The sequence below is a fragment of the Pteronotus mesoamericanus genome, unplaced genomic scaffold (genome assembly GCF_021234165.1).
Source record: "Pteronotus mesoamericanus isolate MK-2021 breed Mesoamerican mustached bat unplaced genomic scaffold, CSHL_Meso_final scaffold_31, whole genome shotgun sequence".
Lineage (NCBI taxonomy): Eukaryota > Metazoa > Chordata > Mammalia > Chiroptera > Mormoopidae > Pteronotus > Pteronotus mesoamericanus.
In genome coordinates this window covers 6,679,876-6,704,180 of record NW_026555312.1, presented here as the reverse complement: position 1 = coordinate 6,704,180, position 24,305 = coordinate 6,679,876, and the positions used below count along the sequence as shown (strand labels likewise).

Below are 24,305 nucleotides of genomic sequence, written 5' to 3'. Positions count from 1 at the left end.
TCTAGCTTAATTAGATTAATTAATTAGAGTAAATCTATGCACAATAAACATTTCCTTAGAGTTCAGTTGTTCTTTGCTAATGAAGAGCTTTGGTAAGTTTTGTCTATAAATGTGATATTAGGTAGAAGCAGTGAAGGGTATGGTTGAAAGGACCCTTTATTTTTGTTTACTTTCAAATTTTACTTAACTTAAAAATCATTACTGATATTATCAACTGTCAATCAGAATACAAAAAGCTAAAGCTTAAAAATTCGGGAATGCTTAAAAACAATAAATATGTATATATGCATTTTTTAATTTTATTTTTGAATTAGTTTATATTCAATATTATTTTACATTAATTTCAGGTGTACAGCATAGTAAACAACCATACACTTTACAATGTGATCACCCCCTATATTGATATTTCTACCTAACACCTTATGTAGTTATTAAAATATTAACTATAATTCCTATGCTATGGATCTTTTTTCTTAAGTGGAATTGTACTATATATGTTCTAGTTATTATCTGACAATATATCACGTATTCTTCCAGGTCAGTATATTCAGATTCCTCTCACTCTTTTTTTCAGCGCTAACAGTGTATTCCATAGCAAGGATACACCATAATTTATTTAAATAATCCCCTTTTGTCAAATGTTTAGGTTGTCTGCATGTTGTTTTGTTCTTTTGGATACACAATGCAATGAACCTCCAAGACAGTGAGCAAATGTATGCACTAGTGAGAAATGTTTCTATAAATCAGATTCTCAGAGTAAGTGTTGGCTCAAAGTGTATATGCACTATAAATATTTACAAGTGCCACCAAATTGTTCTGCAACAACATAAAGGAGAAAATGTAAAGAAGACCGGTTAGGTTCTAAGCTTTCAGTCTTGTAAGTGTTAATTAACCCTGTAAAGACAGAAAGTTTGGCTTATAATCTAGCTTACACATTATACAGTAATGTGCACAGCAGGAAAGAAGACAACAAAGAGATACGAGTTACCACGGCTGTGGAAACTCATATCTTAGACAATTTTTTAACTGTTCAGCCTATTTTTAATCAATGAATATTTATTAAATGATCAGTGTCAGGCTCTGTTTTAGGCAATGGAGCTATATTAATTTAAAAAAAAAAAGGACCAAAAATCCCCCAAAACAAAAAAACTCCAAGCCCTCTCCTTATCAGTCTACATTCTAGTGGGAGAGACATATGAAAAAGATACATAAGAAATTAGTTAATTAAATATGTTAGAAAATAAGTCCTGTGGGAAAAAAAATAGGCCAGGGTAAGGAAACTTGGGAGTGGTGGAGAAGGTTGCATTTTTAAGGGGACCAGGCCAGGTAACTGGCAAAAAGTTGAAAAAAGTAATGAATTAGGAATTTATCTGGAGAAAATGTGGTAGAGTTCCAACCTCAACTCTACCACAAAAAGCTGATTCAAAGGCACTGAGCCAAGAATGTACCTATTCCAGTCAAAAAGCAGAAGAGAGGCTGATCGGGCTGAAGAAAATTGAGCAGGAGGGAAGAGTAGTAGGAAATGAGCAAAGAGAGGCGAGAAGTAGGGGTCAGGGCAGTGTCAGGCAAATCCTATAGGGCACTGAAAACAACTGAAAGGATTTTTGAATCTCATGAAATGGAAAGCCATTTGCATTATTCACAATAGCAAAACATGAAAGTGACCCAAGAGAATGAATCGATAAACAAAATGTGACATAAACATACAATGGAATATTATTTACCTTAAAAAGGAATAAAATTCTAAAACATGCTACAACATGAATAAACCCTGAAGACATGCTAAGGAAGTAAGTCACACACAAAAGGACCAATAATGTATAATTCCACTTACATGAAGTACCTAGAGTAGTCCTATATTCATGGAGAAAGAAAGTAAAACAAAGATTACCAGGGCCTGGGTGGAGGAGGAAAATGAGGAGTTACTGATTAATGGGTACTCAGTTTCTGTGTGCTATAATGAAAAAGTTCTGGAGATAGTGGTGATGGTTGTACAACACTGTACATGTACTTAATACCACTAAATTGTACACTAAAAAAAATAGTTAAAAAGAGTTGATTTTTATATTATGCATATTTTACTACAATAAAAAGAGAAAAAATGAGCTTCTAAAAATAGGTTGAGAATTACTGGCCTGCAGTATAGTTGAGCACATCTTATGCAATCAGTGTTAGAGAATAAACTTTTCTGAATGGCTTTTCCAGATGAATGAACTGAGAAGCTATATTAGAGAATCTTTTTGATGGACTTCTTTATGTGCAATTACCTATTTCCTTTTCCTGTAAAGTGGAATATAATTAATATTCCTGATAGTAGAAGGTTATTACACATAACAACTTTACTAAAATAGTGATGTCTTTACGAGCTCCAACAGTTCAGAGATCTGTTAATTAAATGATTCCCTATTATGCTTTATTTGAATAATGTTATGTATTTTTTCTTCCCCTCACTGCTCATTATAATTATCAATGGTATCCAATACTTCTTCCACATTGTTTGTTTCAATATGCCTGGAAACCCTAAAACCAACTTTGTAATGATGTGTAAAAATAACTAGACTTACGGATATCCTTAGGTACTCTATTATGCTCAAATGTCTTATATTCAGCATTAACTTTTTTTTTTATTCCATGGCTTTTGGTAATGTTAGACAAAACTTTCCAATTATGACATACGTCATGGTAAGCCAGTGATAATTTTTCCATATTAAAGATTTATTAAAATGTATTTTTTTCTGGGATGAATTAAGACCAAAAGCCAAGGGTAACTTTCACTGAAAACTGAATTCATAATAACACTTTATTATTGAGGTTCCTGGATTGTATTAATGAAACAACAAGTGCTTTCTCCCACCATATGTTTACCAATTAAAATATTCCCCTAGATCAGACAAGATCGGGTGCATATGATTCCAACAATTGCATCATAAGGGTGTCAGGAGAAGAAGAGAAAGAGCAAGAAATCAGAAATCTACTTGAAAAAATAATGAAAGAAAACTTCCCTAATTTGGTGAAGGAAATAGACATACAAGTCCACAAAACACAGAGAGTCCCAAACAAGATAGATGCAAAGAAGCCCACTCCAAGACACACCATAATTAAAATGCTAAGGTTAAAGATAAAGAGAGAATCTTAAAAGCAGCAATAGGAAAGAAGTTATTTACCTACAGGGAAATTCCTGTAAGACTGTCAGTTGACTTCTCAAAAGACACTTTACAGGCTAAAAGGGATTGGCAAGAGATATTCAAAGTTAAGAAAAGCAGCGACCTACAGCCAAAATTGCCCTACTCAGCAAAGATATCATTTAGAATCTAAGGGCAGATAAAGAACTTTCCAGACAAGAAAAAATAAGGAGTTCATTATCACCAAACCATTAATATATGAAATATTAAAGGGACTTATTTAAGAAAAAGAAGATAAAAGCTATGAACAGTAAAATGGCAATAAACACATATCTATCAAGAATGGAATTGAAAAAACAAACTGAGCAAACAAGAACAGAGACAGAATCATGGATACACGAGGGCATTTTGGTGGTTGCCAAATGGAAGGGGGACGTGGAAGAATGGGTAGAGAGGTAAGGGGATGAAGAAGTACAAATAGGTAGTTACAGAATAGCCATGGGGATGTAAAGTACAGTATAGGAAATGGAGTAGCCAAAGAATTTATATGTATGACCCATGGACACGAACAATGGTGGGGGGACTGCTGGAGGAAGAGGAGGGTGCTGGGAGGAGGGGGACAAAGGGAGAAAAATTGGGACAACTGTAATAGCATAATCAATAAAATATAATTTAAAAATATTCCCCTAGAAATAACACTTCTTCATAAATCCTACTTTCTATTAGTTTTACCATAGTAAATCATGAAAGAAAATCTACCCATAAATATGACTTAAGTAAAAGAGAGAGTCTGTTAAAAGTATGCTGCTTATGAAGATATATAGGCTGCTTATATGCTATAGATGTGCCTTACTAAAAAGGTAAAAATGTGAATAAGTTACAAAATACTACTTTAACATACATACACAATTTTCAAGTTATCTCATAGGGTCTCTTCGATCCACATCTAGACAGACAAACACATGTCTGTACTCTGGAGTTTTTATAAGAATAAGGTATAAAATTTCCTATCTCAAAGAAGCTGATATTATTTGGTTATTATGTAATCCAAAAGACAAATTAATCATAAAGTATAAAACATTTATTTTTGGTGGCCAAGTCTGTTTTATAATGCCTCTTACGAGGAGAAAGAAATCCTTATTTTCAAGTAAGCAAGGTGCGTAGAAAATAATTGGAGGTAACAAAAGACTGAAGAATGTTTGTTGAACAAAGGAAGACTACGTTAAGAATAACAATGGAAAAGACAAAATAAATAAGAAAAGCCAGGTCTAACTTAAAATACCTTAAATCAGAGACAGAAGACAAATTCATTACAGTAGATCAAAAGGTCAGAAGCTAAAGAAACAGCTCCCAGTGGAGGAAAAAACAAAACAAGAATCACAGGATAGACAACAGGTGATATGAAATATGGTCACCAAGTAAAAAATTTAAACAAGTAGGAACATAACAGGGTACTCAAATAAGACTTTCCAAATAAAATCAAGTAAGAACAAAAAAGTAAGGGCCTTTCTGAGACTATAAAAGTGAAGTTATAAGTAGGGGCTAGAAGTATATCAAATCCAAACATAAAGGCTTGAAAGGGAAGGGCATTTGGACTAAAAAGAAAGTAAGAGCTTTAATGTGGAGAGCTGATGACAAAGTGAGTAATATTACAGACCATAATCACAATCTTATCTTCTCTATGTGCATACAGGTCCCAATCCCTTCTCACTATGCTTAAACTATGTGTGCATCGGTATTGTTGGATTAGCTATTTCTGCATAAAGACAGTGACGGAAAGTGGGAGAAAGGGCTAAGAGGACAATTCAATGAAGAAATATGATGACCCTTCTACTCCTTGGGTTGTGGCAATAAAGGGACTACTGGAAATCTAACAAAGACGAGGTTCTGATCTGTTTTATCCCTGCAGTGAAGCCTAAGGGGTTTACACCAAACTGACTGAAGTACCTTGAGCAACATAAGAAAACACTTCTATAATAATTTTCGTCATTCAATATTTACCAATTTTATTTACATTTTCTGTACATCTTATGCTTTCTCAATCTAAAATAAATATAACATACAATATTCATTGTTACATAAGCTCAAAGTACTTTGCATAACTAACATTCTTCATTTATAGTTCCTTAAAAAGTAAAAATGTATTTAATAAATATCCATTACTAAAAGTAGGAAAATTGAAGACTTACCTAAGAGTGTAACAATTTAAACACCAATTCAATAATTATACTCCTTACTTTATAAACTATCAAACATTCCTTCAAATGAGAGCAGTTGAAAAGAATCCCTACACACAACACAAATTATGGGAGGCCATATACATAGGCATATAGAGAGGAATTTTAAAGCTATGCTGTTCACTAGTCGTGTACAAATTTATTAAAATTAAATGAAATTTAAAATTCAGTTCCTCAGTTGCACTAGCCATGGGACTTTATTTGCTAAAGATTTTTTTTGACAGTAATATTTGAATTTTGAAGTCCTGTCAATTAAGAAAATTAAGATTTCTAAGTCATTCCAAACACTTATATTTTAAAGCAATTTTGTAGATTCAGAGATTAAGTCAAGCCTGAAAATTATTTTAAATATTCAGACAATCACTTTTCATTTCCCATTTTGAAGATGAGTTAAGCTTTTATACAATCACTTAAAAACTTACTTCAAAATTAAGGTCTCGGATCAAGATATCTCCATTTGGCGTTGCTAAAGGAACATGCTCAAATCTACAGAAGAAATTAATAAAAAAAGGATAATTTTACATTAAACACTAAGCAAATGTAGCTGAAAGAAAAGGGTACTATGTAGCTTAACAAATATTTCTGTACATACTTTATAATGTTATCAGCATTGATGATTTCTCCAGCACCAGGTATCAAGGGAATGCTTTGTGCTCCTTAAATGGAAAATAAATATTCAAGTATCAAAATCATATCATGTATTAAAACTGAAATTTAAACTATGTGACCTAGTGCATTCATGTTTACCCTTTTCTTGTTGCGAGACCATTGTACGTTCATATTTTCCACTATTCAAATCCTTTAGTACTTGCATTAATTCTGAAATCCGAGCAGTAAAACTGAAATTTAAAAAAAAACAAAACACCTATAATCAAATCTCCAAAGGCTATCTATCATATCTTTCATATTATTTAATTACTTACTTACTTTTTTGAGGTAAAATTGACATGTACTATTGTGGAAGTTCGTATCTTTTATTTTGTATAAACTTAACTAAAGTTTCTAAAATTATAATTTAGTTTAAATAAAATAACAAGTCTCATCAACATAAAGTATTAGCAATAGTGTGCTTGTTTTACTGTTATATTTCAGCAGGAGAGCAAAAAAATTGGGCTAAGGGAAAACTTTTCATAGGATTCCTACCTCAACAGATACTTTTTAGTAGGTAAGTCAAGAAGGCGGTTTGCTGCAAAAATTGTAAGGAAGTTTCTAGTAGATACTACAAAAGGACTAGTAATAGTGCATTCTATAAGCCTAGGAAGTGTGGACTCTTGAGTTCCTGCTGGAGAGAGCTATAAAGCCTTGTATAAAGAGGGCCTTCTATATAACGAAGGTATTTATTATATATACACCAAGTGTCTGCTACCTCCCTGCAAACATGGAAGATTCAGAAGATTTCTCTCTTATAGTGAAGAGAGGAAAAAATAAACTACTCTTAATATTAGATGGAAATTACTGTGGCAATAGAGAAATAAAAACTAATGACAAGAGACTGAGGCACATAATGACATGAGAGTCAAAGAGAAAGCATTCTACACCAGAGACACAAAACAGGATTTTTCTGTGAATAACAAGTAGTGATCTCCTAAAGGAACAAGAGCACCCACATGCCATGAACTGTAAAGGCACAAAAAAATTATTAAGAAGTAGGAAGAATGTCAGCATCTTGAGTGAAAGAGACTCCGTGTGGTAGTTTACTTCTCTTTTGCTGAGAAAACTTTAACTGTCATAGGAGGAAAAGAGGAGGAATAAAGAAGAGGAAATATGCAGATCAATCACAGTCCTGAGAAAGATCTTAAGCTATAAAATTTCTCCAGATGACCTGAAATTTATGGTGCTTTTTACACTACAATGTTTTTTATACCATACCTACCCTTCATATTAAAGCTTGACACACTGAAATATTTAATTCCATTTTATAGTCTAAGAACAATTTTACTAGGCAATATGACCATATTTACAACTGTTCTTAAAGATATATGGTAACTTTTCATTTTTTTTCCATTAAAATCAATTTCATCTTCATTTTTTGCTAGGTTACCAATACAAAGATTTAAGGAAAAAAATATATAAGGGGAGATGGAAAATTCACATTTAGAAGATGGCAGTCATTAACTTAATTTTCTGTGAATTCACAAAACACTGTCATGATTCAACATTTCCCAACTTACTGAAGACCAGTGCCCATGAAGCAGTTTGAGAACCCTAACCTAGTTTAAGGCTCAAAACAACTTTCTAAAGGAAACATGAAAAGTTCACTATCAGAGAAAAACCTTCCTTAATTTTGTATCAAAACCAGGCTCCGGGGAGTAGCAGGTTCAGGTATCACTGATCTTAACCTCCATTGGGCACAATCATTAAAGGTAACATATATTTTTTTTTTTAATTATTCTCTGCAATTGTTCCTTATTACTAATCTTACTTACCCAGCCAATCTAGTCATTTCACGGCCAGCCAAAACTATTCGACCCAGAGCTTGAGACATTCGCAAAAGCATCCTTCCACTTTGGTAGTAATCCTTAAATAAAAATAAATACTAGTTTTCACTTACCATATTTTACCATGTATAATGAGCAGTTTTTTGCTCAAATTTTTGAGGGAAAAATAAGGATGCACATTATACATGGGTAGTACTGATTCTGTATCTATATAAATGTCTTTAATTCTTTTTTTTTTATTTTTCTTTAAAAAAAAGATTTTATTCATTTACTTTTAGAGAGGGGAAGAGAAGAAGAGAAACATCAATGTGTGATTGTCTCTTGGGCACCCCTCCCGGAGACCTGGACTGCAGTCCAGGAATGTGCCCCGACTGGGAATCAAACCGGTGGCCCTTTGATTCACAGGCCAGCACTCGATCTACTGAGCCACATTAGCCAGCGCTAAGTGTTTTCAATTCTTTTATTTATGCATATGCGTTAAAAGTTTAACTCCAGAAAGCAATAACAATATTTGTATACAAAATAATACTCTGGAATACAATAATCAGTTTTGTTTCTACATATAAATAAATAATTTAATTAAAAAAATGAAAATAAAAGATATTTTTCCCTGAAATTTTGGGCCAAAAAAATGGGCGTGCGTTATACAGGGGAAAGCGCTATACTCAGCAAAATACAGTAATTTCTAAGGTTAAAAAAAAGTTTTCTTTATTTTTGTATTTAAATTTTCAATTTATTACCATTACTACTACTTTACCTCTAGAAGTTCTGAATGTGTACTTTTGAGATGTCGAGGATGAGACAAATCTAGGAAAGGACGGCTAACAACTAGGTAACCAACTACAGTGGCAAGATCTGAAACAAAACAATTAAAATTTAAAATAGTTTCATACTTCACTTTTTCCACAAATCTCATTCCACCATCTCTTTTAAAACATACTTACATTTGGCAATTATGCTATCAATGAAGCCCATAGAAAACCGAAAAAAAATGAAATTATGAAGGTGTTCCACCTGGCAAAAAGCAAAAACAAAAAAATAATTATTTTCTACATATTAAAAAAATGAAATCTACCATGAGGATTAAAAAAACTGTATAATATATTTATCCAACAAATATTTACTGAGTGCATAGATTTTTTTATTATATTGTACATTTCATCAAGCACAATGATGATCACAGAGTAGGTGCCAAACAAACACTTCATGAAACCATTTTTATGCAAACAGAATGAAAATTACATAAAGAATGTTAATGGGATGTCCCTTGCATGTAATAGTACAATGATATTTATTCACAATACTGTCAGATACATGTATGCTGTTTTGTTTAGATTATTAATCAAAAAGAACTGAAGGATGAGTTCACTTGGGTGAAAAACTAGCAATCCAGATTGGCACTCAATGCTTCACTATAGTTGGAGACACACAGTCTGTGATGAATTACATTAACTCATGTAAATTAATGCCTCACAGCCTGAGTCTGTAGCTTTAACCCGAGCATGCATTATCTCAAAATTACAAGTCTAAGAATGTTCTTTATTCTGCTTTTTTAATGTTCTCAGATTTTCCATCTATCAGATTATTCAAGGTCCTGCATAATCTGGCAGTGGGCTCTATCTCAAACTTCATCTGCTTCTACTTTGCTCCTTTTCATTGAGCTCCAGGAGCAAACATGCTCTTGCCTTACAGCTTTCCTCTTGCTGTGCTCTCTGTCAGGAATACTGTCTAGATATTGATATTCTGTACCTAACACCCCCACATCAAGTGGGTTTCTGAAGAAATGCCACTTCCTCAAAAAAGACCTTCTTGCCATCCTAGCTAAAATAGCTAGGCAACAGCCTCCATCATACTCTCTACCATTTTACCCCATTTTATTTTTGGTCACCAAATTCATTACCATCTGAAATCATATCAAATATCCAGTTATTTATATGTTTATTGCCTCCTCCACTAAAAAGTGCATTTTGTAAGTACAAGGTAGCTTTGCTCTTGCTATCTTCTGCAAAAGAGCAATAGCTGGAACATTTATTCAATGAATGCTATGCATGCTGTGCTGTATACTGAAGATACAAGAATGAATAGAACCAAGTTCCTGAGCTCATGGAGTTTACATTCTAATAGAAGAGACAAACTAATAAACTAACATGATAATTATAAATTGCAATATATGCTTTTAAGGAAAGAGATCATTAAAATGGAAAGTAACTGGTGGAGGCCATTTCAGATAGACTAATCAGAGAAGGCAAGGCCTCAATAAGGTATCAGTTTTGGGGCTGAACTCTACAGGATAAGTATAAACAAGCCCTACAAAGAGTGGACTGGTGAAGAACAGCCCCCTGGAAAAATTCCTTAACTGCTTTTTAGTGAGCACTATCAAAGCACTGTCATGGTAAATACAAAGGCAAAAATTCAATTTATGTAGTAACTTAAAATAACCGTTTTAATCTTTTTAAATCACTTCAAATATATATTTAACTTCACCAGCTTCCACTAAAATGTAAGCTCCATAAAGGCAGGCTCCTGCCATCACATTCACCACTGTTAACACACTAGCACCTGGAACAAGCACAAGCACCTAAATGGCACCCAATATCTTTTGAATGAGTAATAAATAAAATTACTTGAATTCAAATTTTCCAAGTAGCAAGTAAATAAAAACAAATACAGTTTCCACAAGACACAATGTTTATATTCTAAATCAAGGGTCAACAAACTATGGTCCAAATCTAGCCTGCTACTTATTTTTGTTAATAAAAGTTTTAATAAAACATAGCCACACTCATTCTTTTACACATAGTATATAGCTACATTTGAGTGGCAGAACTGAACACTTGCAACAGAGACCATAATGCCTGAAAAGCCTAAACTTTGTGTACATTATCATGTCTTTATTGAAAGTTTGCTAACCCATGCTTTATATAATAATCTTCACAGTATTTTCATGAATGCTATAGGAACAAATTTTCCATAAGAATCACTAAATTTATCACTAAATAAGACTCCTATGTAATCTCTGTAAAAATACACTGACAATTATTTTAATAAATCTATCATTTTATAATTAGACAAGTTAATATATTGATATGATAGTTTTTATTCTATTTTTTTATGAAAACATTATAAACATAGCTATTTAAAATAAATATCTTAGAAATTAAAGACATGTATTTGTATCTTGGCATAAGCCAAAAAAGTAATCTTTCCATAAATACATGAGCCTCAAGCATGTTATCTTACCAGTTTCCGGAAGACTGTGTGGATTGTCTGCTTTTCTCTTTTATTCCCATTATAAAAGGCAATTTCTTCACTATTAAAGAAAATAATTTAGCAATTAATTTTAATGTTACCCAAGCCTAAAAAATGATTGTAATACAGTATTTTATGACTGAATATTTTTATTTAAATGGACAGTTTGTGACTAAGAGCTTATGAGGTAGGACTCAAGCCATGGTCTATACTTCAGACCTATCTCCTAGCTCAGCTGATCAGAGCACAGAACAATATACTGGACTAGATCAAAGACTAAACTGGACCTATGTGTTTATATGCCGTATGTAAACCTGGCTGGAAAAATTATGTGCTGGGCTAATTTTCAGATATCAAAACAAAGAAATAAGAAGGGAGCTTCCATGGTATACAGGAGGGCATGGCTAAGACAGCCATCATAAACTACAGATTGAGCACAGAGTCAGAAGAGAGAGGAGAAATCAACAGCTAGAAAAGGACAGGTAATGATGCCATGACATACAGCTTTTGAAAGACAGAAAAGCAAAGTAAATAGGTCCTCATGCCTTCACAATGTCAGTTCCCAGGAGACCTAACTGTGTAATTGTTCTTAGTCTTGGAACCCCACCATATCCTCATAACAACTTCCATTTTCTTAAGGGGGTCTGAATGGGTCCACAAGTGCCACAAGAATCTTGACTAGAAATAAAAAGATGTTTTTACAGATGAAGAAAGTTTCAATGCAGTTAGTAAATTTGCTAAAGTCATACAGCTGAGATTATAATTGACTGTATCTGACCCTAAAGTCTAGTCTTTCCATTTTATTCACTATGATGTAAACTTTGCTAGCAAACTCCTCTTAGGACAGCAGAAAAGAGTAAAGGTTTACATAGAAGTCCTGAAGGCACAGTTAAAACAGCCTTCAACAAACACCTAATATTTCTTTGGGGTCTCTTTTCTCTCTTAATAGTTTGTGACTTTTATATTCTACTCCAAAATATACCTGTATTTTTTTCCATCATAAAAACAAGATGGCTCCTATTTCAACCCCTTCAAGTAAAATTAACTTTCCATAAAGATGCATCATGTTTGACCTGTTTCATGCTTCCCTTGACACAATGATACAGACAGCCCCAAGGGATCAGAATCCCAGTTTAAGAAACACAATTCTGCACCTATAATTAGTTTTCTTACTTCTTTCTATCTCTGTACATTTAAGTCCATAGAGGAAGAAGAGGTGAAAACTCTACTTCTCCTGAACTGAGTCATTTTAGCCTATTCTAAACCTGAAGAGACAAAACATCATAGAGTACTGATGGCTGCCTATCCAGCATCTGTTCTCTTCCTCATCCTTTAAAGTTCCTGAGAACCCCAATTTTCTTAAAGTTATCTACCCTTTTCTGTGCATCCAAATGGTCTGGTAATGGCTTCAACTCCATCTACAGGGGAGGAGTTCCAAATGGTCTAAGCCCAATCACTTTGCTGTAATTGTTTTAGGCACAAATGAGCAAATAATAACTCTGGCCAATGAGATGTTAAAGAAAGTCCTCTGCAGGGCTTTTAGGAAAGTTTCCTTGCTTTCTTCCAGCAGAAGAGATGGCCCCATTTTTGTCTCTGGACTTTTTGCAAGGAAGGTAGGTTCATGAGATCTGAAACTGCTTTTGATTTCTTTTGATTACAAGAAGAATTAGGCTGGGGAAAAGGGCAATATACAAAGGAGGGCAAAAAGAAGAGAACATCAAGAGCCACGGCAGGGAGGGGGATGGGTAGAGAAAGACATCTGTAATAGTGTCAACAATTTTAAAAAAAGAGGAACCAGAGCCCTGATCATACTGTGCCTGAACTGCTCTACCTTAAGAGTTCTTGTGAAGTAGTAAATGTCCTTATTGTTGGAGCCCTCTCAGTCAGGGTTTTCTGTTTCTTGCAACAGAAAGAATCCTAGCTGATAACATATTTTAGTCACTTTGCCAAGTCACCTCTACTCAACTGTCTGTTCTTCTGCCTACCTAGAGCATAAAACCCCATTTAAAACTGGTATCACTTTAGCACTCCAAGTAAATAAAATAAGAGGGAACTATTAAAAGAGTAATTTCCTAAGTATTTTCGTAAATGCCTACAGAGTAGTAAATAAATATTAGAACCCTAAAAATGACTTACAGTTGACAGATCAATATATGAGAAAATTTATTGAACACCTGCTACATATCAAAAACTGTGCTGTAAGTTTTTTATATATTTCATATTCCTACAATAATCCTATGTTATTTACCTATTATAAATAAGAAAAGTGAAGCTATATAAATAACTTTCCAAAAATCACTGACTATATAATAGATAAATGGAGGAAGCAGATTTTGAAACTAGTCAGGCTGGTTCCAAAGCCCCATCAATACTCCTCCTCCCTACTTTGGACTTTTAAACAACTGGAACATAGGTAGAGGACATGCAGTGAGACTGAATTACTAAGTATTCCAAACACAGAATCAAATAAAAATATTTTGGGATACACTGAGACAAAATTTCCTTTGTAAGTAAATTTGAATTGTATTTTGACTATGTTTAAAGTGAAATTAGGTGGGAGGGGGCAAGGGAAAGAGGTGGGGGGGAGGCAGAGACAAATGTATTTAAAAAGTAAATTAAAAAAAATTATTTAAAAAAAAATAAAGTGAAATTAACAGAAAATCAGTCAATAAAGAGGAGAATCAGATACTACATAGTTAACTAGAAAAAGGGTTATAAAACTGGTATCCTTCAAAATGTGTATTTTCAGAAGTGGTAAATATATATCAAATATATACACACACGATTTCAGTAACAGTGTTACTAGACTTTTTTAAGTCAGCTTACATGCCATCAATATCCATAAAAATAAATTTTTAGTACAGCTTAATACATTTAATACATTTTTCCTTACCTGTTTGTGATCAGCCGGGAATTAACATATCTATACTCTCCTTCATACTTTTGCTCAGTTATTGTCATCTTACCAATGGGTCTTCTAAGTCGAGTTAGGAATAGCCCAGAAACAAGTAAGTAGGCCATCATACTTGCAGGGCCCTATTATTATTGCAAGGGAAAGATACAGAGTTCAAGTACATCTAATACATATACTAAATGCAACATGCACAATTTACATAGTTAACTAATGACTTTGACAGATACTAATTCTTCCCCTTGTCTCTTTTCTAAAAAAAATATACACTGGACCTCCAAGCTTTTGCTATTCATCTACTCCTCTGCTCACCACTGCCGCTCACAACCCAACTCTCCCAAATGTGCTCCCCTAGAACTCTAACTGCAGTCATCATTCTTTCTAAGGCATCTGAAACTCTTCTTATGGAATTCTTCTTGATATTTTCTCAAGATTCCACAAAAACTAAGACTTCCTTTTACTTTCTCTTTGAATATTAATATTCTCTGAGGTTTCTTCCTAAGCACTCTTTGCCCAAATTTCTATCGCTAGTCCCATCACTCCCAAGAACCCAAGACATTATTTCCAAATAAGTACTATTCATTTTCACCTCACTGCTTTGTAGGACCTCAAGCTCAGTTCCCCCAAACAAGCTCCATCTGCCCTTCCATTCTCATACATCTTGCTTCGAGTGACTTCATCACCCACTGACCAAGCTTCAAGCTGACATTTCCAGGCTCATCACAGGTACTTACTCTCCTCATTTCTATATATATCCTATGTTCTGCCATACTGAAATAATTGTTTCCTGAACACGCCCTTCAGTGAAGTTGTTCTTACGTCTGGCATGCCTGGCAAACCTAGCAAATGACTACTCATCCTTCTTAAAGCACCTCAAATATCACCTCCAGTTCTTCTGACACCAAATACTTTATTCAAACTTCTATTATTGGATTTAGCACTCTGCATTACAATTGCTTGAGTATCTGTCTCTTTTACCAGGTCATAATCCCTCCCTAGTAATATCTGTCTTACTCATCTTTGTATTCCTACTATGCAGCACAGTATATGTGGAATCAGTGTATACTCAAGGTTTTTTAAATTAAATATGATTGATTCAATACATTTCAACAATTACTACAAGTATGGGCAGAAAGATAACTAAAATATGGCTTCTACCTTCAAGAAATGCAGAATGAGATAACAGAAATACTTCAATATATGTGGAGATACATATATTTTCAATATATAGAAAAATATTGAATTATTATAAAAATCAAAACAGTTCCATAAAAACATTGCAGCACAGAGACAAGAAGGATTAGGCCTCTTCACCTCTTATAATAAAAACATGCTAAAAGAATGATTAAATCTGGATCATGAGATAGCAAAATGTTAGGATGGCAGACAATAAACGTCAAATAAAAAACTGCTTTTCCCAGCTTTTTCGAAAGGAACAAAAACCACTATACAAATTGTTTATTAATCAACTACAAAACATATACACATATACATGTATATATATTTATACATAAGCCAACTACACTATTATAGGGTTGTTATACATATATAACAATAACATTACAAATTAAATGACTGAAGTTAGATTTCAATAAGAATATGCAGAGAAAATTTAAAGGTCATTTCACCAACACAAATATCAGAGACTGGGTAATGGGACAGTCAACCATTTATATTATCATAAAATAGTCTTGAAACTGGTATAGCCACAATCCTAAAAGTATTCCTGATATTTTAACATTCAAATTTCATGTTAAAATGGCTGCCTCCAAATCTCTTTTTAGTCATTACTTTTCAACAATAAGTACATGTACGTTCAATGTTAAACACTGCACTTACTGTTATTAATACCACAAAAGTTTTCCAAGCATCTCACTTAAGGAAAAGTAAAAAGCCAAATTAGAATAATTTTTAAACCCCCAGTACAGCATTATATTTTATAACCAGACTTTATTAGGATATCTTGAGATATAGAAAAAAATTCTTACAAACCAACTGGCTATTCATAACATAGTATTATAGCAATTTAATATGCAGAATAAAAGTAAACTCACCTGAGCTCCTATTGCACTTGTTAACTTGAAGATATACAAAACTATGTCTAAAAATGGCTGCAAAATAAGTATTAGAAGGTACAATATTAAAAAGAACTAATGTACTGTCAAAGAATGTAGATTAATGAATACATAAAAGATACAGTTCTTATCGTCAAAAAACAGAAAATGGAGACTGCCTGACCAATGTCTACTGACAAGTGGGAAAAACATTCATCACTTCACATCAACTAAGGTGGCTCTACTGTGATTATTAACCACTAGTAACTAAGTAATTTCTCAAGGTAGTGCAAAGACACTAAATAAAATGACCCAGATTATAACCCCAAATCTGTTACCAGCTCTTCTGGTTTCTATATCTTCACCTGTAAATATGAGAGGCTCTTCTTGCTCTTAATACTGTTCAATTCTATTACTTTATCACAATATCTGTATGTTGAAATAATTGAGTGAACCTATCTATTAATATAATTTTACAATATAAAACTCACATTTCTAGAACTAAAACAATACGTTAAGGTTCTCACAGAGACAGCTCAACCGACATACTAAAGGTGGGGCTTTTCTTTTACTTTTTATTGAATTTATTGGAGTGACATTTGTTTATAATTGAACAGTTCTTTCAAAAAAGAAAAATGTAATCCATACCTGAGGATATGTTTATTGATTTTGGAAAGAAAGATGTGACAGAGAAACACTGATAGGGTGGCCTCTCATATTTTTGATCCCCAACCAGGGATCAAACCTGCAACCTGGGTATGTGCCCTGACCGGGGAATCAAACCCACAACCTTTTGTTATGGAACGATACACCAAACAAATGAGCCATCCAGCCAGGGCATACTAAAACTGTTTTTTGAAGTGTTTTTCAAGAAACCCAGATTGTGTTCATTCACTTAAGTCGACAGCCACCACTTTCTGACTAATCTACACTACTAGGATAGATGGCTTGATTTATTAATTGGCTTGTACTAAGATGAAGCTTTTCTTTTTGCCTTATGAATTATCCAGAAACTAGATATACTTGTGAAATTCAAGTACATTTAAAAGTTGATAAAAATGACACATGTCAGAGTTCAAAAAATTAGGTAATGTTACAAGTAAATATACTATAGTGCATAACACCACTACAATTAATTTGATATTTTAACCTATTGCAGATGTGACAAGACCTGAGCTATGGACTTGCTCAACTGACAAGATGTGAAGACTACAAATCTACAGAATTACATGAAAAATTTTATCTATACCCACTCCCCCCACCGCCCCCACACACAAATAGAACAAACTTTAAGATGTGGTAATGGGAACAGAAAAGAAAGTTGAATTACTGAACAATTTGCAATTGTCAGAGTTCCTAGATTTTGGAATCAGTTAGCAAAGGCTTTTAGAGAGCTGAAAAAAGAACAAAGTTTGGCACAAAGTGTAAAGGTATCTTAATAGTGGACCTATCAGGAGGGATGAAGCTCTTGTGGATATGTATGACTTTTCTAAGAACTGCCTATCCTCCCTCCATGTTTGAAGAAGAGCATTTCTAGTCTTACAGTGCAACCAAGGCCCTTGTATATGGATATCTGGGTCAGTTATGGCCAGAGGCAAAGATACTATAAATGGTCCAGTCTAAGACAACCTCCTACCCCAGACCAAGAGCAGTCATGTGGATGGAAGTGGAGTGCCACTTACAATGAAGAGGGGAAGGAGGGAATGCTGTGCGATCTTATAGGTGTCACTACACGCCCTAGTCAATGCAGGAGGTAATGGCAAAGAAGATGGCTTAATGAGAAGACTATAGAATTCCCTTAATTCTCTCATTGTTTTAATGAGAGAAAAGCGGTAAGGGTGGTGAAATGAGTGAGTAAGAACTGAGAAAATTAACAGGAAGAAAACTGGTTAAGGCCTATCACCTGAATCAAGAGCTTTGGCAATATTCTGGGAAGGGGGAAAAACAGTAATTAAATAACTGAGAGTAATAAAGTATTAACTTATGAAAGGTTTTTAACTATGACTTAAGTGATCTAATGGAATTAGAGATACTGAAGGAAAGGAATAGGCAGGAAGAACTGCTAGCCTAATGTCTGTTAATGGAAGTAGAACCGAAAACACAACTTGAATGCCGACCTCTAACAATTGCCACAAATACACAGGTCAAAAGATAAACATTTAAATTTCTGTTGTTTTACTAAAATCAGCCTGCAATACTCTTTGAGAGACACTAAATTCTCAGTTCCTGGTTAAAGCATCTCATAAAAATATTAAAAATTAAGTAACTGTCATTAAAACTATAATTAATTTTCTTATAAAAGCACTGAATATTTACATGATGATATTATACCCATCAAATCAACTCTACATAAACTTCAGATTCAAAATTCAACAGATTAACAAAAAATTTTAAAGAAAGAGAGAGAAACTTACCTTACTAAGATTTGAATACAGATCAACTACACTGTTACAAAACTTTTCTACATCTTGTGTAAGCAGCTGGTCTGGATTAGCTATTCTGTTGTCCAGATTTCCCATTTTATAGTATGTGAAAGCTCTAAAATAGCAATAAGAAAATAAATTTAAAACAAATGACATATTTTAAAAAACTCACATTATCCTACATAGTTCAAATTAATAGAAACAGAAAAGTTAGGAGCTGGAAAAGATTGTCCTCATTTATTTAAAGATGAGGAGGCAATTCTCGAGAAGGATGACTTGCCAAGTAATGGAAGAGCCAGAATTACAGATTCTAAATACTGAGTTTTTCCCTCTATGTTTCTGAGTCTAAGGGCAACTTTCTTGAAAAACATAGCCAACAAAAAAGAAAAACTTCTATGTCTCAATATTCTAAGAATTACTGTTCAATTTAAGTATTTTTAATATAAAAATAGGTTATTACTTACTGGAGATACTCCTCATAGAGGTATTTAGTTAGTCTTACTCGGAAGCACAGTTTGAGCTCATTTAACCCAAATTTCAAGAAGTTATTAACCAGAGAGATCTAAAACAAACAAACACATATTATTGATTTTGCTTCATTTCTTTACTAAATCATAAATTATTTCTCTGTCATTGGCTATGTCTCCAAATCCTATGATTTTTATAATAGTACAAATTAATACAGTTAAGTTCTGTTTTACTTAAAATTTAAAAAGAGACAAGAGAACATACTAAACCAAAAGCTCTATTATCCTGATATGTTAAATTTTCCTTGGGACTTAATTTTAGAATATGTTAATATCATTAATTATAAGAAGCATCTTGCTATTTTTTTTTGGGGGGGGGTAAGCAAAAAAAAAAAAAAAAAAAGCCAGTCACTTATTTAATGTAAAGGAGTTTTGTTTTTAGGATACTGACATTTATGTTTACATTTTTTGCTTCCTACTACCAGTGTTACAACCACAAACAATGGAATTCTATACAAAATGCATTTGCATTCGTTAAAAAAAGTAGTAAAAATCTTATACCAACTAATGCCATTTTTCAGATTTCTAGACTCACATTTACTACTCTTTTCTGTCATTATATTAAAATTAATTCTTCCATAGTTCCAAAGTCATATTTACATAAAAATTTTCTTAAGAAAATACTGATTTCCTGCTGACTCTCATTTTTGCTATCTAAGCTACTTATCTCAACTTTTTATATTAAAAGTTCTAAAAACCATGTATGTCCGCCTTCAAGTTTTATTAAATTTGATATATAATCTAACCAATTGGATTTTAGGATCAAGCTCCTCCTTTTTACTCCCACATTTAAAATACTGAAATTCTTAGAGTATCCCTAAAATAGAATAAAAAGCCAAGCTAAGAAAATCACTTATAATTGGACCCAACGCTCACCTTTATTTTTAATAAATTCAGATAATAATTTCCAATTTAACTTAAAATATAAGTTACTATAATACTATGGTCTAAAACAATAAATATAAATCAGGGTGATTTTGCCCCCACACACCTTCCCCCCAACCTCTGCCCCATGGGACATTTTTGCTTGTCACACTGGGAGTGTAGAGTGGGGACTACTGCCATTTAGTGGGATGTATTAAACATTAAAGAAACCCTAACTTAAAAAAATCCACATATGTATACATCCACATATATATAGATTTAAACCAAAGATAATTCCTTTTAATTTTTCTATCTAGTGTAAAGGTTTACATTGAAATAGTCCACTATTAAGTTATAAAACTAAATATGAAATAAGAACTTAGTATCGTAAATCTTTAAAGAATGTAAGTAAATATCCTTAAAGATTTTAGAAAGATGCAATTTTTCCCTGTGTAAATTTAAAGAATTCCACTTACGAGAGGCATGGCAGCGATGAAGTTGAATAAGTATCTCTTGAAATCTTTTCTGCTACGACCAATGATACCACTGCAAACCACCACATGCAATGCATTAGTTGCAAAAGAAGCAATATTTAACACTAAAAAAACTTCTGTAAAGCTCTGAAATTACTCTTGGAAATTTTTATTAAAAGAATCAATAAAAAAAGATGTTAAGAAATATTTTCTTACAAAAACATGTTTCCAACTTTTGAAATTTTATCACTTTAAATAGCTTGCTTCAAAAGTATATAAATGACAAAGTTAAATAAGTATAACTAGTTCTTTCCTTAGTAAAAATGGTAATTTTTAAAAAGGCTTAGCCTGCCACAAAAGGTAGTTTATATGGCAAAACAATTAACTCTACAGACCCAGGAATGGGTTACTATGGATAAAACAAACTAGTATTTCTTCATTTTTTAAGTATCTTAACATCCTGATTCTCATTTGTCTGAACACTTTTGTAGAATTAATCTCTATAGAGAGAGACTGAGAGATCAGCAAACTCTTACTATAAAGGGGCAGGAGTAAATATTTTAAGCTTTGTAGGCCATAGGGTTTCTATGGGCAAACACTCAATTTTCCTATTGTAGAGCAAAAAGAGCCAAAAATGAAAAAGGCTGTGTCCTAATAAAATTTTACCAAAATATATAGTATTGGGTCTGACCCACATGTCTACTTTGCTGACCCTGGGACGAAATGGTAACTCAAAAAGTAGATCAGTAGGGTTCCTCAGAGCCTCCAGTTCTGTTAACATACTTCGACTAAAGCAGCTCCTTGTTTTTTAGTTTGTTTTTAATCTATTTTACACATTTATCTGTTTTTAAAATATCTATCAAGAACTTCTAAGGTTCTTTTTTTAAGACTTTTTTTAAAGGTTTGAAAACCATTAAATCATGTAAGTAAAGAATCTTTGAGTACCATTTGGCTATGATCCAGTAAAAAGGTATAATTTATTTGATCACACACTCTTATCAAATAACATTTATTAATACTCTCAAGTATAAATAAAATACATTTTTAAAAACACTGCACTAAATGATTTAAATCTACCTCAATACACACACACACAAAAAATAATGGATATATGATAGAGAAATGATTTGCTTTTTATGAAGGAGTAGGTGAATAATGCCAAGTAATTTTAGTTGGTCTTTTAAAGCAAAAAAAGTTCCATGGTCAAGTGAATTTAGGAAATCTGGGTTAAACAAGGCTAACAAAAATCTTTATCAAAGACTTTCTCAAAATGCTTAACATATAATACGTGCATTGTAATCCTCTGAGAGGGCTTTGTAGCATGTAGCATTTCTTCTACCATAACTAGCATTCCACAGACCATACTTTGGGAAATGTTACTTTAGACTGATAGAAAAAGTAATAGTCTAATTTTGATATAACTGCTAAAAAGTAAAAAAATAAGTTGAACTAAAAAAAAAGTTAAAATAGAACCACACAAAAATGCTGTTTACAGCAATAAGAATATTAGAGACAATAAGCAATTAAGACAGAACGAAAGTTTAGAGATTTAAAATTGTTCAAACCAAACTTTACATAAACCCAAGTGCTTTAGTGCTGCCCAAGCTGCGAAACACACAAAATTATAAAACTTTGGTAAAACACATGCTATCATTCAGCAATGGTTTACCACTGGAATAGCAGCTATAAATTTAAAAAATGGTTTCTTGAATAAAGCTTTATTTCTGCTTATTATTCCACTGCAAAAAATAATAATAAAGAATAATTTTACAGTAGCCCCAGTCATTATTACTTTCAATACATGTAAGAATCTTATAAAAGATAAAGATGCTGCTTGTAGCCAAATAAGTGAAAGACATATAGTGATGATTACATATAGTAGCAGTAAGGTAGAAGGATTATCCTCCATTTCATACCATGGTATTACCATAGTTTCTTAAAGAAAAGGTCTGTCCTATTAAAATTTCCCCACATTTCAAAGTCATTAGCCGCTGCAAGCAAATAAGCCTAAAAGATGTAAAGAATATTACAATGAAGTACACTAAGGATCATAGCAGAAATAAATAAATCTAGACCTATCTTGAAAGAGGCAAAAAGGAAATGACAGATACACCCACTCACAATGTAGCTTTACTAGTAAGAGAAATGTATAAATTTTTCAAATAAATTTGTTCCATATTATGATTCACAGCATTTTAAAACTTGCAATTTGACCAAATAGCAAATATTTCATATATAGCAGAACCTCAAAAATATTTTTTAAGGACAACACTAATCAACTTTAAAATGACCATTTCACATTGGTAAATTGAGGTTAACAATATAAGAAAGTCCCTTGTACTATTCTTGCAACTTTTCTATAAGTGTAAATTGTATCAAAATAAATTTTTTTAGAAATTCTTATTTTTTAAAATTCTATAGCTATAACTAGTACCAAACAAGCTGATTACTCTAACAGAATTACAAGCTGGCTAATGCTAGATAGTAACTTTCCTCTGTCCATCATCACCAATTAAATTAATGTACCACATACTCTTAGCAAAGCCTTTTCTGCAGGACAGTCTTTTAAGAAAATATTTATTAGCAGCTACTCAGTAAAATTTGGAAATCTCTAATTTAGAAGAGTAAATATTGTCCTTTTGGATTACAAAAACATGGAATCACAAAATGTGAATGAAAAAGGAAAACTTAAAGATAATCTTCTATACTATACCATGATTGTGCAGCGTTTTTACATGTAGTATGTGATGGATTCTACACAGACATTTAACATGATGTTGCTTACAGCAGATGGAATCTATATATTTTTGCCACAGGTAATTAACAATGCTATAGTTGGGGAGTCTATTTTTAGTAACAGATACAACATTTAAATAATAAAGTCATCAAAGAAAAAAGTATACAATTCTTTAATAATGTAAAAGAGAATTTAATTATACAAAGGACTCAAATTACTCACACAGAGAGGTCATAAAAACAGAACTTAGCAATAAAATCGATCCTCTTAAAGCTGATATGCTAGCAACAATGAACAAACATTTCAATTATGTTTCTGCTGAAATTCTTCATATTTGTTAGAAGATTCCTCACTAGGGCATAAAGACACAAAACTGACCAGACTCCCTCCACAAACACCTTACAAACCTGGGAGACCAGACACTGAATAAGCCCTCAACTTGGCTTCTTACAAGATTTTTAGGCCTTCACTTTTAAATATGAACACACAGCCAAGAGTGACAAACTGCTTGAGGAAAGCTTCTAACAAGAATGACAAAGGATCATGAAGGAAACAAACAATGCAGGGAGTAAAGAAAAAAAAAAAGTCACAGGCTTGAAAGAGCAATTGCTACAAAAGTGAACACCTATACAAAAAAGTAACTCTTTGAAATAAAATTATCATAAAAAATTCACTGAATGATCAAGTTAAAAGAAATTTCCTAGAATACAGAATATCAGTAATAAAAACAGTGCAGGAATTAGAATCAGATGATTAATCCAGGGGGCCCGACAATCAACTGATAAGGATTCCAGAAAAAGTATAGGAAAAAAATGGAGAGGAAGAATAATGAATGACTTTCTAAACTGAAAAAAGCCCACCTCATGCCCAACACAATGAGTAAAAAAAGAAATCACACCAACGTTCAGTGAAATTCCCAAACACTGGCAGTACAACATTAAAAACAAATGATCGTAAAAGCTTCCTCCAAAGGGAAGGAAAAACAGATCTGCCGCTGAGGAAGGACAACAAGCAAGGGAATAGGCCCCATCACCCACATGGAACCGCGATCAGTACAAAGTTTTTAGCTGTGGCTGCACATCAGAATCACCTAGAATGTTTCAGAAAGTAATGTTTAATTGAATCAGAATACCCACGGTTGGGCCCAGCCATTAGTTCTCAGAATCTCCCAGAGATTTCTGATCATCCTGCAGCCAAGGTTGAGAAAAAGTTCTATAGAAGCAACAGGGTGATACGTTTCCAAATTCTGACAAAAAAGTAATTTCATATT

At 32.9% G+C, this 24,305-nt stretch overlaps 1 protein-coding gene across 1 annotated transcript in view; it reads right to left on the bottom strand.

The window, feature by feature from the left end:
* Positions 1-24,305, bottom strand: part of ABCD3 (ATP binding cassette subfamily D member 3) — a 66,848-nt gene that overhangs the window by 13,592 nt on the left and 28,951 nt on the right. Inside the window, exons 5-16 of the mRNA XM_054592167.1 lie at positions 20,302-20,371; positions 18,899-18,996; positions 18,426-18,549; positions 16,012-16,068; positions 13,940-14,082; positions 11,038-11,107; positions 8,742-8,811; positions 8,555-8,652; positions 7,786-7,877; positions 6,107-6,198; positions 5,952-6,015; positions 5,782-5,845 (exon numbers count right to left, since the gene is read on the bottom strand). Of these exons, the coding sequence (XP_054448142.1) occupies positions 5,782-5,845; positions 5,952-6,015; positions 6,107-6,198; positions 7,786-7,877; positions 8,555-8,652; positions 8,742-8,811; positions 11,038-11,107; positions 13,940-14,082; positions 16,012-16,068; positions 18,426-18,549; positions 18,899-18,996; positions 20,302-20,371 (1,042 nt within the window). The remainder of the gene's footprint in view (positions 1-5,781; positions 5,846-5,951; positions 6,016-6,106; positions 6,199-7,785; positions 7,878-8,554; positions 8,653-8,741; positions 8,812-11,037; positions 11,108-13,939; positions 14,083-16,011; positions 16,069-18,425; positions 18,550-18,898; positions 18,997-20,301; positions 20,372-24,305) is intronic.